The sequence below is a fragment of the Jaculus jaculus genome, chromosome 21 (assembly GCF_020740685.1).
Source record: "Jaculus jaculus isolate mJacJac1 chromosome 21, mJacJac1.mat.Y.cur, whole genome shotgun sequence".
NCBI lineage: Eukaryota > Metazoa > Chordata > Mammalia > Rodentia > Dipodidae > Jaculus > Jaculus jaculus.
The window spans coordinates 13,731,683-13,744,779 of record NC_059122.1 but is presented as its reverse complement, the minus strand read 5'-3'; the positions used below and the strand labels follow the sequence as shown (position 1 = coordinate 13,744,779).

At 43.1% G+C, this 13,097-nt stretch overlaps 1 protein-coding gene across 1 annotated transcript; it reads right to left on the bottom strand.

The window, feature by feature from the left end:
* Nucleotides 1-297: 297 nt before the first annotated feature.
* Nucleotides 298-12,893, bottom strand: LOC105943608 (zinc finger protein 883-like). The gene is made up of 4 exons (XM_045139186.1): nucleotides 12,835-12,893; nucleotides 11,561-11,687; nucleotides 5,516-5,608; nucleotides 298-2,605 (listed from the first exon to the last, which is right to left on the bottom strand). Exons 1-4 carry the CDS (start codon nucleotides 12,835-12,837, stop codon nucleotides 873-875), a joined length of 1,956 nt encoding a protein of 651 aa, XP_044995121.1. The 5' UTR covers nucleotides 12,838-12,893; the 3' UTR covers nucleotides 298-872.
* Nucleotides 12,894-13,097: the final 204 nt, after the last annotated feature.

Genomic DNA, 13,097 nt, shown 5'->3' with positions numbered 1-13,097 from the left:
CGCATCTGGAGTTCATTTGCAGTGGCTGGAAGCCCTGGCATGCCCATTCTCTCTCTCTCCCTCTTTCTCTCTGTGTCTGTTGCTGTCAAATAAATAAATAAAAAATGAACAAAAAATAAAATAAAGGCCAGTGTGTTGGACTTGCCTCAAAAAAAAATTTTTTTTTAAAAAAAGGTAATGGGGGCTGGAGAGATGGCTTAGCAGTTAAGGCGCTTGCCTGCAAAGCCAAAGGACCCAGGTTCAACTCCCCAGGACTCACATAAGCCAGATGCACAAGGGGCACATGCATTTGGAGTTTGTTTGCAGTAGCTGGAGGCCCTGGTGTGCCCAGTCTCTCCCTCTACCTGCCTATTTCTGTATATCTCTCTCAAATAAATAAATAAAAATAAATAAAATATGTAATGGTTCTGCCCCTAGCATCCAGATTCGTTATGGAGGCACGGGTGAGATCTGACTTCCAACCCAAGGTATGCAGAGGACTGCGAGCCTGGGCAGTTCTGCTGCTGTAGGTTTGCACTTGCTTGTGGGGCTGGCTATCTACAACACAGAGCTGGCACAGCAGGCCAGGCACAGTAGTGCATGCCTTCAATCCCCACATTCGGGAGGTAGAATTAGGAGATGAGACAGTTCCTCATAAAGACAAAAAAGTCCAAAGATGTTTCCACACATTCATATGGCTTCCCGTCTGCATAAGTCCTCTAACATAAAGTGAACCTAAACCTCCATTAATCTTATACTCTATATAGTAATAAAGTTTTTTGCTGTTATGAGTTCTCTTGCTAGTTTGTCTACAATGTTTAACATACATGTAATTCTCAACTATATGAATTCTCTTAGGTTGTGAGGCCTGACACGTGGGTGAAAGTTTTTCATCATTTGCATTCATAGAATTTCCCGTTTGTATGTGTTCTCTGATGTCGCGTTAGATAAGATTTACGTAAGAAAGCTTTCCTACATTCTTTACATTCATACGGTTTTTCAGGTTTATGAACTACCTGATGTCGATTGAGGTATGACTTATTATAAAAAGACTTCCTGCACTCTTTACATTCATAGGGTTTTTCACCTGTATGAGTTTTCTCATGTTGAATGAGCTGTGCTTTGCGGGAAAAAGCTTTTCCACATTCTTTACATGCATGGGGCTTCTCACCTGTATGAGTTTTCTCATGCTGTGTGAGGTGTGATTTGCGAGAGAAAGCTTTCTGACATTCTTTACACTCATGGGGCTTCTCACCCGTATGAATTTTCTGATGCTGAGTGAGATGTGAATTACGGTAAAAAGCTTTCCTGCATGTGTTACACTGAAAGGGCTTTTCACCTGTATGAGTTCTCTGATGCTGCATTAGTTGTGACTTCAGGTAGAAAGCTTTCTTACACTCTTTACATTCATAAGGTTTCTCTGCTGCATGAATTCCTTGATGTCGAGTGAGATGTGACTTATGACAGAAAGACTTCCTGCATTCTTTACATTGATGAGGCTTCTCACCTGTATGGGTTCTCTCATGGCGAATGAGTTGTGATTTGTGGGAGAATATTTTCATGCATTCTTTACATTCATAATATTTCTCAAGTGTATCAGACTTATGCTGTTGGCAGATGTTTGATATATAGAAATAAGTTTTGCATTCGTTGCATTCATCTTGTGCACCTGTATGAGTTCTCTGATGGTGAGACAGTACTGAGTTATGGTAGGAAGCCTCCCTGCATTCTTCTCTCTCATAGGAATTGTCACCTGTGTGAAGTCTCCATTGTTGGATGTGGCTTGACCTATGACAGACAGGTTTCCTACATTCCCTATATTCAAAGGGTTTCTCATACATGTGTGATTTCTGATGCCTGATATGCTGTGACTTGTGGTAAACAGTCTTTCCAGATACTTTACATTCATTGGCTTGTTTCTCTGTATGGATTTTATGATACCTGTTTTGAAGTTCTGCTTTCAGACCAGAGAAGCTGTTACATTCCTTATGCCCTGGGGGCCTTTCTACTGTATGTATTTTGAGATGCTTTGTAAGGCATGGTTTGTTAATAAAAGATTTTTCACAATTACTATATTTCCCTCCTGTGTACAATCTGTCATGGTTACAGAGTTTGGTCTCATTAGGAAACATTTTCTGATATACATTCCATTCCACAGTTTGCTTCCTTACCTGAGTCATATCTTGAGCAGTAAGTGCTACTTCATTAGAGGACTTCTCACACTCACTGAACTTTCCAGAGGACTCATGCATATGAATCTTTGTAGGTGACAAGATCATTTCTGTGTGGAAGGCTTCTGCAGGTCCAGAATACTGAAAATGGTCACGATATCTGAAGAGTTCATCAGTTATATTAGAATCACCAGGTACCTCTGCAGTCTGATTCTCACCAGAATCACTAAGTAAAAGTACATTTTGCCATGGATTTTGAATCTCAGGAAACATTCCTGAATAGATTCCATTCTTTATGCCCATATTTGAGAAACACCTTGAGTTCACATTGAATATTTGGCCTACTTCAGATACCTCTTTATTTGTTTCATTGTTCTTGGTGATTTCAACTTGCCAAGAGCATCTCTCTTGCTTTTCCTGGCTGGTCTCAGTTGGGGCCCTGAGCTTATGGTCATCTAAAATTGTAGCAAAATGAAAAAGAATAAAAATCAATTAATAAAAATATGCTAAATAATCAACATTAATTTTTGTTTGTTTGTTTGTCTCTCTCTAGCCCAGGCTGACCTTAAACTCATTATGTAGTCTCTTGGCAGCCTTAAACTCACAGCAGTCCTCCTACCTTTGCCTCCCAAATGCTGGGATTAAAGGTGTGTGCTACCACACCTGGCTTAAATGCTTATATTTGATACTCACAGTCATGAACAACAAACCAGCTATCATTCTAGGCAATTGTATAACTATTTCACTTTTAAGAAAAATGTGAATATTTTTGGCTGAATTATACTCCCTATTTATACAGCTCATATTTTCTATCTGTGAATGCATTGAAAAATTATTAATATAATTTGGACATAAAAGAAAACTACTGTTTTTTTATCCTCATTGCATGACATTCGAAATATTGCCTTATGGTAAGAATAAACTTCTTCTAACTAATATAAAAAGTTACAATAACATATGTTACAGGGATACTATAAATCTTGTTGCTGTTAATTTTCTTTGAATGAATGGAGATAAAAAAACATATCCACTTACCTCTAATCCGTATGTTGCTGCACAAAAATTGCCACCTGTAATGCCTCCCCATTTCCAGTTCTTTTTCTTATAAGTTTATAAGAAAACATATATAATTAACCATGTAGATATAATCATATCCTAAACCATGACTCTTCCACATGTGAAACAGGATGGATTTCCTAGATTAGGTAGCTACAGGAAGCAGATATGGTCAATATTTTCTCTAGTAAGTAGGTATATAGATTAACAGAAAGGAATATATTTGTTAGTTTTCTACTAGAGACTCCTCCAAGTATTTTCAAAATTAAAAACTATCTTTCCCGCCGGGCATGGTGGCACATGCCTTTAATCCCATGCCTTGGGAGGCAAAGGTAGGAGGATCACTGTGAGTTCAAAGCCACCCTGTGATTACATAGGTCATCCTGGGCTAGAGTGGGACCCTACATTGAGAAACCCAAAAAAAAAACTTTCCCCAAACTCTTAAAAGGTATCTGTTGCTTTGCACATCTCATCTGCTACAATAACTATACACATACTAAAATTACAATAAATGGTTATTAAAAGCCACATGTTGGGGGCTGTTGAAATGGCTTAGCGGTTAAGGCATTTGCCTGCAAAGCCTAAGGACACCAGTTTGATTCCCCAGCAAGGCCAAATGAGCCAACAGGTACAGGTACAACAGTGGCATGTCAGTCATGGTGGAAACCAACTGTCCTCTAATTGGACTGGAGGCCTGCTCCATGGGAGGGAATACATCCCTGATACTGCAAACCTACAACAGGGGTAGTCATGAGCCCTAGGGATGTAATGTCTGCTGCTGTCTGGCTAAATGTATATACTATGCTTATCAAACTGCCCAGTAAGCACTTCTCTTAATGTTCATACCCTTATATTAATGCTACTCTCACTTTTGGTAGTGAACCTTCTCTTTTCAGATGGCAGTGACCTTGGGACGACTCAGAAGGCACCATGGTGCTGAGAAGTGACAGAGGAGCGCTCAGCACTGAAAAATCTCTATTACACATTCCAAGGCTCAGGTCTATTGTAGAAAAGGTGGTGGAAAGAATGTAAGAGCCAAAGGATGGGTAGGAACTCCTTATAACATGCTCCTCTAGACACAAAATGGCCTGGATATACATGACCTCACAGTGTCTGACACTACCTACATAAGACCCTCATAATAGGAGGAAAAGTTGATGACATCAAAATAAAAGAGACTGATTGAGAGGGTGAGGGGATATGATGGAGAGTGGAGTTTCAAAGAGGAAAGTGGGGGAGGAAGGGAATTACCAGTGGATATTGTCTACAATCATGAAGTTGTCAATAAAAATTGTTTTAATTTAAAAATTAAGCTATAAAACAGCCAGGCATGGTGGTGCATGCCTTTAATCCCAGCACTTGTGAGGTAGAAGGTAGGAGTATTGCCATGAGTTTAAGGCCATCCTGAGATTACCTAGTAAATTCCAGGTCAGCCTGGGCTAGAGTGAGACCCTACCTCAAAAAAAAAAAAAAAATACACACACACACACACACACACAAAGTGAGAAAAGAATGGATAGACAGATGGCTCAACTACAATTGCATCTGCATCTGTAAAGGCAGGAAGGCCTGAAGTCACCCGAGTTCAGTGCTCGAGCATAAATGAATACCTGGGGGACAGCTCTGTACATCTGTAGCCCCAGTTCACTGGCGCTCACAGGAAAGCATCAGGCTCATGAATCAGTGAGCCACTCCGTCGCCAGGGGAAAAGCAAGGTGGGTGAGTAATTCAGGGGTCACCCGAAGTTCTTTGGTCTCTGTAAATAGGTACCCAGATGTAGGTAAGCCAGATGCACAAGGGGGCCCATGCATCTGCAGTTCATTTACAATGGCTAGTGGACCCAGTGCGCTCATTCTCTTTTTCTCTTATTCTCTCTCTGCCTCCTTCTCATGCTCTGGCTTACTTGGATCTTGGAGAGTCGAACCAGGATCCTTTGGCTTTGCAGGCAAATGCCTTAATGGCTAAGCCATCTCTCCAGCACCTAAAAATGTATTTTAAGGAAAATATATAAAATAAGTTTCTGATCCATGAAACCAGCTGTCTTTAGCACTGGTTTTGGATAACAATGAGTGAAAAGGCAGGCATGGTGGCGCACATCATTAATCCCAGCATTAAGAGGCAGAGGTAGGAGGATCACTGTGAGTTCGAGGCCACCCTGAGACTACATAGTGAATTCCAGGTCAGCCTGGGCTAGAGCAAAGCCCTGCCTTGAAAAACAAACCAAAAAAGGGTGAAAAACAGATTGTTATGATCAAAACCTGCTTAGCTTTCTGCTTGCTTAACTCTCCTGCCAATATACATTGACTGACCTGATAGCCAGCAGTTTGTGACTTCTGCAAACTGGCACAGGTCAAATCCTTGCTCCAACTTGAAGATCAATTCAGGTTTGGTCACACAGCATCCTATAAATGGGAAAAAATGTAAGAGTCATGCCAAAGTGTAAAGTCAGGTCTATCAACAGAAGATGACAGCTCCAAATGTATTTATTATGCCCACTAAATTGCCCTCTAAACATTTGTGTGTGTGTGTATGTATGTATGTATGTGTGTGTATATATATATACACACACACATATATACATACATACATACATACATACATGAATAGTTTTCCTTTTGTTTATTTTTTGAGGTAGGGTCTCACTGTAGCACAGATGGACCTGGAATTCACTATGTACTCTCAGGGTGGTCTCGAACTCATGGGATTAAAGCCATGTGCCACCATGCCCAGTTTATATTTTCTGTATATTAATGATACTCTCACTTTTTGGTTACAGAAGCTTCTCTTTTCAGATGATGGTGACCACTGGGGTAACTCAACACTGGCCAAAGCGCTCATAAGAAGTGACAGTGGAGTGTTCAGCACTAAGACTTTTCATTTCTATCACACCCTCCAATGCTCAGGGACCACTGCCAAAGAGGTGGTGGAAAGAATGTAAGAGCCAAAGGAAGGGGAGATCTGCTTACAATGTTGTCTTACAGATACAAAATAGCCTTGATACTTAAGACCTGACAGTGGCTGAGGCTACCTACACAGACTTGCATAACAGGAGGAAAAAATGGTGACATCAAAATAAAAGAGAGACTAAAAAAATAAAAATAAAAACCATGCGTGGTGGCACATGCCTTTAATTCATGCACTAGGGAGGCAAAGGTAGAAGGATTGCTGTGAGTTCGAGGTCACCCTGAGATTACATAGTTAATTCCAGGTCAGCCTGAGCTAGAGTGAGACCCGACCTTGAAAAAACAAAATAAATAAATAAATAAATAAATAAATAAATAAATAAATAAATGAGACTAGCTGGAAAGAAGGGATTCAGTGGAAGGGGTACTGGATGGAGGAAGGGGAGTATTGGGAGGGGATTGTGATCATGATATATTGTCCATATTTATGGAAGTTATGAATAAAGAGTTACAATGGGAAAGATGATAGCTCTATTTTAGGAACTGGATTTTTTTTTTTTTTTTGGTTTTTCGAGGTAGGGTCTCACTCTAGCCCAGGCTGACCTGGGATTCACTATGGAGTCTCAGGGTGGCCTCGAACTCACGGCAATCCTCCTACCTTTGCCTCCCAAGTGCTGGGATTAAAGGCATGTGCCACCACACCCGGCCAAGGAACTGGATTTTAAGTAGTGAATTAGAAATATTATTAGAGGTTTAATCACCTTCTTCACAGAGGGGAATATTAATTACAAGTGGCATTATATTGCACTGACAAATAATCCAAATGAATGATTTAAGAAAAATTAAAGAAATTTAAAACATGAAAAAGGACAGAATGAAATGGTGATAACTCAGTATATTTAGGAGAAACTGAGAAAATAGAGTGATCATGAAAAAGAACATTCTAGGGCTGGAGAGATGGCTTAGCAGTTAAGCACTTGCCTGTGAAGCGTAAGGACCCCAGTTCAAGGCTCAATTCCCCAGGACCCACGTGAGCCAGATGCACAAGGCACATGAATCTGGAGCTCATTTTCAGTGGCTAGAGGCCCTGGCACACCCATTCTCCATCTGCCTCTTTCTGTCTCTGTCTGTCTGTCACTCTCAAATAAATTAATAGAAATTGTTGCAGTCCTGTTCACATTGCTGGTAGAAATCACCCAACCAAGAGCAGCTTCTGGGAAAAGATTTATTTTGGCTTACAGGCTTGAGGGGAAGTTCCACAATGTCAGGGAAAACGATGGCATGAGCAGAGGGTGGACATCACCCCATGGCCAACATAAGGTGGACAATAGCAACAGGAGAGTGTGCTAAACACTGGCATGGGGAAACTGGCTATAAAACCCATAAGCCCACCCCAACAATACACTCCCACCAGGAGGCATTAATTCCCAAATATCCATCAGCTGGGGACCTAGCATTCACAACACCTAAGTTTATGGGGGACACCTGAATCAAACCATCACAGAAATAAACACACAAAAAAATTCTAGACAAAATTTTTAAAGGTCAAGACCACAATTAATGAAATAACAATAATAAAAGAAAGCTGGGGCTGGCTGGATGGATGGCTTAGTGGTTAGGACGTTTGCCTGCAAAGCCAAAGGACCCATATAAGTCAGATGCACAAGGTGGCACACGCATATGGAGTTTGTAGGAAATAAATAAATTAATAATAATAATGAAGGACTTTAATACCCCACTGTCATCAATACATATATCACATAAACAGAAAATTAATAAAAGAACTGAGCTAAACAACCCCACAGAACAAATGGAATTAACACACATCTGCAGAACATTCCATCCAAATACAGAATGCACATTCTTCTCAGCTCCTCTTGGGACAGTCCCTAAAATAGATCATATATTAGAAGTCAACCATGTGACTTTAACTATGAGCCACCTCCCCAGCTCTAGAAGCCAAAACAAATCTCCACAAATTTAGAGAAACTGACATAACCACTTCTACTATATCCAATCAGAATGCAATAAAGCTAGAAATCAACAAAGAAACAACAGAAAAACCCACAGACTGAACAATACACTATTAAACAGTGAATGAGGTTGGAAAGATGGCTTAGCGATTAAGCACTTGCCTGTGAAGCCTAAGGACCCTGGTTCAAGGCTCGATTCCCCAGGACCCACGTAAGCCAGATGCACAAGGGGCATACACGTCTGGAGTTCGTTTGCAGTGCTGGAGGCCCTGGAGCACCCATTCTCTCTCTCTCTCTCTCTCTCTCTCTCTCTGGCCCTTTCTCTGTCTGTTGCTCTCAAAAATAAAAACAATGAATGAAGAAATCAAGAAGGAAATTAAAAAAAAACAAAAACCTAGAACTAAATGCATACCAGAACCTACAGAACACTATTAAGGCAGCCCTAAGCAGGAAGTATAGAGCACTACATGCCTACATTAGAGAAATAGATTTCATGGCATTTCAAAGAGGAAAGTGGGGGGAAGGAGGGCATTACCATGGGATATTGTTTACAGTCATGGAAGCTGTTAATAAAACAATAATCATTTTTTAAAAAGTTCCCTAGTGAAATAGATCATGGTACACTAAAACAGAGGAAGACTATGCAACCTACAAAAATAAAGGAGAGATATATGAAATAATTCAGAAAAAAAAAAGATTTCAAATAAGTGACTTCATGGTCCATCTGAAGACACTGAAAAAAACAAGAACAATACAAACTAAAAGAACCAAGTGGAAAGAAAGAATCAAGATCAGGACAGAAATCAGTGACTCAGAAAAGAAGAAGACAGCCTATGGCCAAACCACCCTGAAAATGCCCGATCCTATCTGATCCCGGAAGCTAAGCAGGGTTGGGCCTAGTGCTTGAAAGGGAGAAATGGAAAAAAAACAAAACAAAACAAAAAAAAAAACCAAAATTTAAAAATTGATGAGGGGGCTAGCAGATGGCTTAGTGGTTAAAGTACTTGCACAGCCAAAGAACCTAGGTTCAATTTCCCCAGGACCCATGTAAACCAGATGCATAAGATGGCACATGCATACCAGAACCTATAGTTCTGGAGCTCGTTTGCAGTGACTAGATGCCCTGGTGTGCCCATTCTCTCTCCCTCTCTCAAATGAGTAAATAAAAATTTTTAAAAATCGGGCTGGAGAGATGGTTTAGTGGTTAAGCACTAGCCTGTGAAGCCTAAGGACCCTGGTTCAAGGCTTGATTCCTCAGGACCCATGTTAGCCAGATGCACAAAGGGTTGCACCCATCTGGAGTTCATTTGCAGTGGCTGGAGGCCCTGGCACACCCATTCTCTCCCTCCCTCCCTCCCTCCCCCTCCCTCCCTCCCTCTCTCTCTCTCTCTCTCTCTCTCTCTCTCTCTCTCTTCCTCTCTGTGTCTGTCCCTCCCAAATAAATAAAGAAAAAAGATTTTTAAAAAATCACCAGGCATAGTGGCACATGCCTTTATTCCCAACACCTGGGAGGCAGAGGTAGGAGTATCACCAAGAGTTCGAGGCCACCCTGAGACTACATAGTGAATTCCAGGTCAGCCTGAGCTAGAGTGAGACTCTACCTTGAAAAACAAAAACAAAAATGCATCATCCAACTTGGTCATGTGTCATCCAGGGACGCAGGTATGGTTCAATGTAAGGAAATCAAATGTATACATGGTAAAAGTAGACCTAAGATAGAAAGTGCATGATTGGGCTGGAGAGATGGCTTAGCAGTTAAGATGTTTGCCTGCAAAGTCAAAGGATCCCCGTTCGACTCTCCAGGACCCACATAAGCCAGATGCACAAGGGGGACATGCATCTGGAGTTTGTTTGCAGTGGCTGGAGGCCCTGGCATGCCCATTCTCTCTTTCCCTCTTTCTCTCTCTCTTAAATAAATAAATAAATAAATATAAAAGAAAGTGCATGATTGTGTCAACAGATGCAGAAAAGGCTTTTGGCAAATTACATCCTTCAGGACATTCCTTAATGATAAAAACACTGGAGGGGGCTGGAGAGATGGCTTAGCGGTTAAGCGCTTGTCTGTGAAGCCTAAGGACCCCGGTTCGAGGCTCGGTTCCCCAGGTCCCACGTTAGTCAGATGCACAAGGGGGTGCACGCATCTGGAGTTCATTTGCAGAGGCTGGAAGCCCTGGCGCGCCCATTCTCTCTCTCTCCCTCTATCTGTCTTTCTCTCTGTGTCTGTCGCTCTCCAATAAATAAATAAATAATTTTTAAAAAATCTAATAGGATACAATTAAGTCATATGGAAAACTTTTTTGGACAATGGAACACTCAGGAGCCATAGATTGTTACTAGAAAATTTTCAGTGCCAGGGATGGGATACCTTCCAGTGAGTTGTTGGCCAGGGCGGTTCCTGATGCCCCCAAAACATTACAGGCCATTGCCCAGTCCCTTGGTTTTCCACCAGGAATAGATAAGACCCTGCTCCTGAAGACTCCACGTACTTGGGCTGCAAGGCCACTGAAAAATCCTGCTGGAACTGAGCTGAAAACCTCTTCCATGTAGACCAGCTGACAGAAAGCTGGAAAAAGCCACATTGCATGCAGTTCAATGAGAGAGAAAGAGAAATCAACAGTGAAGATACTGAACAGTGGACACTGCAAGCTTTATATTTGGCCATCCAGGCCAAATGAGCCAACGGGTGCAATAGTAGCACATCTGTTATGGGGTAAACCAACCACCCTCTAATTGGACTAGAGGCCTGCTCCATGGAAGGGAATATATCCCTGATGCTGAAAACCTAAAACAGGGGTAGTCATTAGCCCTAGGGGTGTAATATCTGCTACTGTCTGGCTGAAAGTATATACTACTATGCTCACCAAACTGCCCAGTAAGCACTTCTCTTAATGTTCATACCCTTATATTAATGCTACTCTAACTTTTGGTAGAGAACCTTCTCTTTTCAGATGGCAGTGACCTTGGGATGACTCAGAGGCACCATGGTGCTGAGAAGTTACAGGAGTGCTCAGCACTGCAACATCTCTATTACACCTTCCAAGGCTCAGGGTCCATTGCAGAAGAGGTGGCAAGAAAGAATGTAAGAGCCGAAGGAAGGGTATGACTCCTTATAATGTGCTCCTCCAAACACAAAATGACCTGGATATCCATGAACTCACAGTACCTGACACTACCTACACAAGACCATCGTAATAGGAAGAAAAGATCATGAGATCAAAATAAAAGAAAGATTGACTGAAAGGGGGAGGGGATATGATGCAGAGTGGAGTTTCAAAGGGGAAACTGGGGGGAGGGAGGAAATTACTATGGGATATTGTTTATAACCATGGACGTTGTCAATAAAAAGGGAAATTACATAAAATGTATTTAAATAAATAAAAATTTTAAAAGTTAAAAAAAAAAACAGTAAAAGAACTATACTAATCAACTCTAAGAAGGGAGTAGTTATAACTGGACATCACAGGGGAGTTTCACTCACCCAAGGACACCAGGCTGTGGTAGTTCTCCAGCATCACATCCCTGTAGAGGGTCCTCTGAGCAGCGTCCAGCTCCTGCCACTCCCTCCAGGTGAAGTCCACGGCGACATCCTCAAAGGACACCAACCCCTGTAATGACACATTTCCTTTAAATCCAAGCCCTTAGTTTTATAGAAGAAAATGTGAGAGCTCTCGTGTTAGTATGCGTGTCTCACAATGGTCTTATAGAGGTGCGGCTTGATTTGTGCTCTGTATCATGGGTGAACGAAAAATCAACACACATACTTAACTCCGTGTTTACAGATTCAAGAAAATGTATTACTATGCACTCCAGGCTGGTGCGGGGACAGCGTGGGGCCTGTATGCTCTGGGATGCTGAGGCTCTGCGTTCAGGTTTTCACCAATTTACCCGACAAGGAATTTGTTCATACTCTGTCTCTAACATGTTCTATCCTAAATCTCCAAGCATTAGAAGCAAGGGGGGGGGGCGGTGCTGGACCTGCGCAAAGGTCCACGGATTACAGAAACAACAAATTTTTTGAAATTTATTTTTATTTATTTGAGACAGAGAGTGAGTGAGAGAGAGAGGGAGAGAATGGGCACACCAGGGCCTCCCAACACTGAAAACGAACTCCAGACACATGTGCCACCACAAGCATCTGGCTTACATGGGACATGGAGAATCGAACCTGGGTCCTTAGGCTTCACAGGCAAGCCCCTTAACCGCTAAGCCATCTCTCCCCAGCTCAACAAGTGGTTTCAAAAGGATCTACAACCACCAGAAGTAATGCAGACAAGGGTTCGCAGTCATGAATCGCTGGTTGCCGCCAGGTTTTCAACACACTCTTCCAATGGCTACTTGACATCCCCGATTCTAACACATCCCAAACCGCGGGCCTCTTGCCGCTTGAAGTCAGGAGCCAGAAAGGATATTATCACAATGATTCCGTTGGGATGGAAGGATGGCTCAGCGTGGTTAAGGCACCTGCCTGCGAGGACCCAGGTTCGAGTCCCCAGAACCCACGTAGGCCGACAGCAGCTGGAGGCCCTCGTGCGCCCATTTTCCCCCTCTCTCCTTAGAAGTAGATTTGACTAATAAAAGACTTTTACAGGACACCATGCAGCAAGTGTCTGAAAGGACAGGAAAGCGGCCAGAGGGCTCCGCGGGGCGCTCGGGCTCCGGCCGCCCGCCCGGCCCCCGGGAAGGCATTGACGGACGCGCACCGCGGCGCGGGCTCGCCCCACCCCCGGCTGCAGACGGCTCCCGCGAACTCACCATCCCCGGTGTCCAGCCGCCCCGGACCCCGCTGCGGCGCTGCCGGCCCCGACCGGCGCGTCACGGGCGACAAAGGCGGCGCGAGCGGACGGCAGGAGGCGCGGCGCGGACCGCCCCAAGATGGCGCGGGGGCGACGATGACGGGCCGCCCGCGAGAGCCCGCCCCTGCCCCGGTATGCTGTCTGATTGGGCGAGCCCCACGACGGTGCCTCTGATTGGTGCTGGTGGAGAAAGAGCCCCGCCCCCTGCCCTCTGTCCGCTGT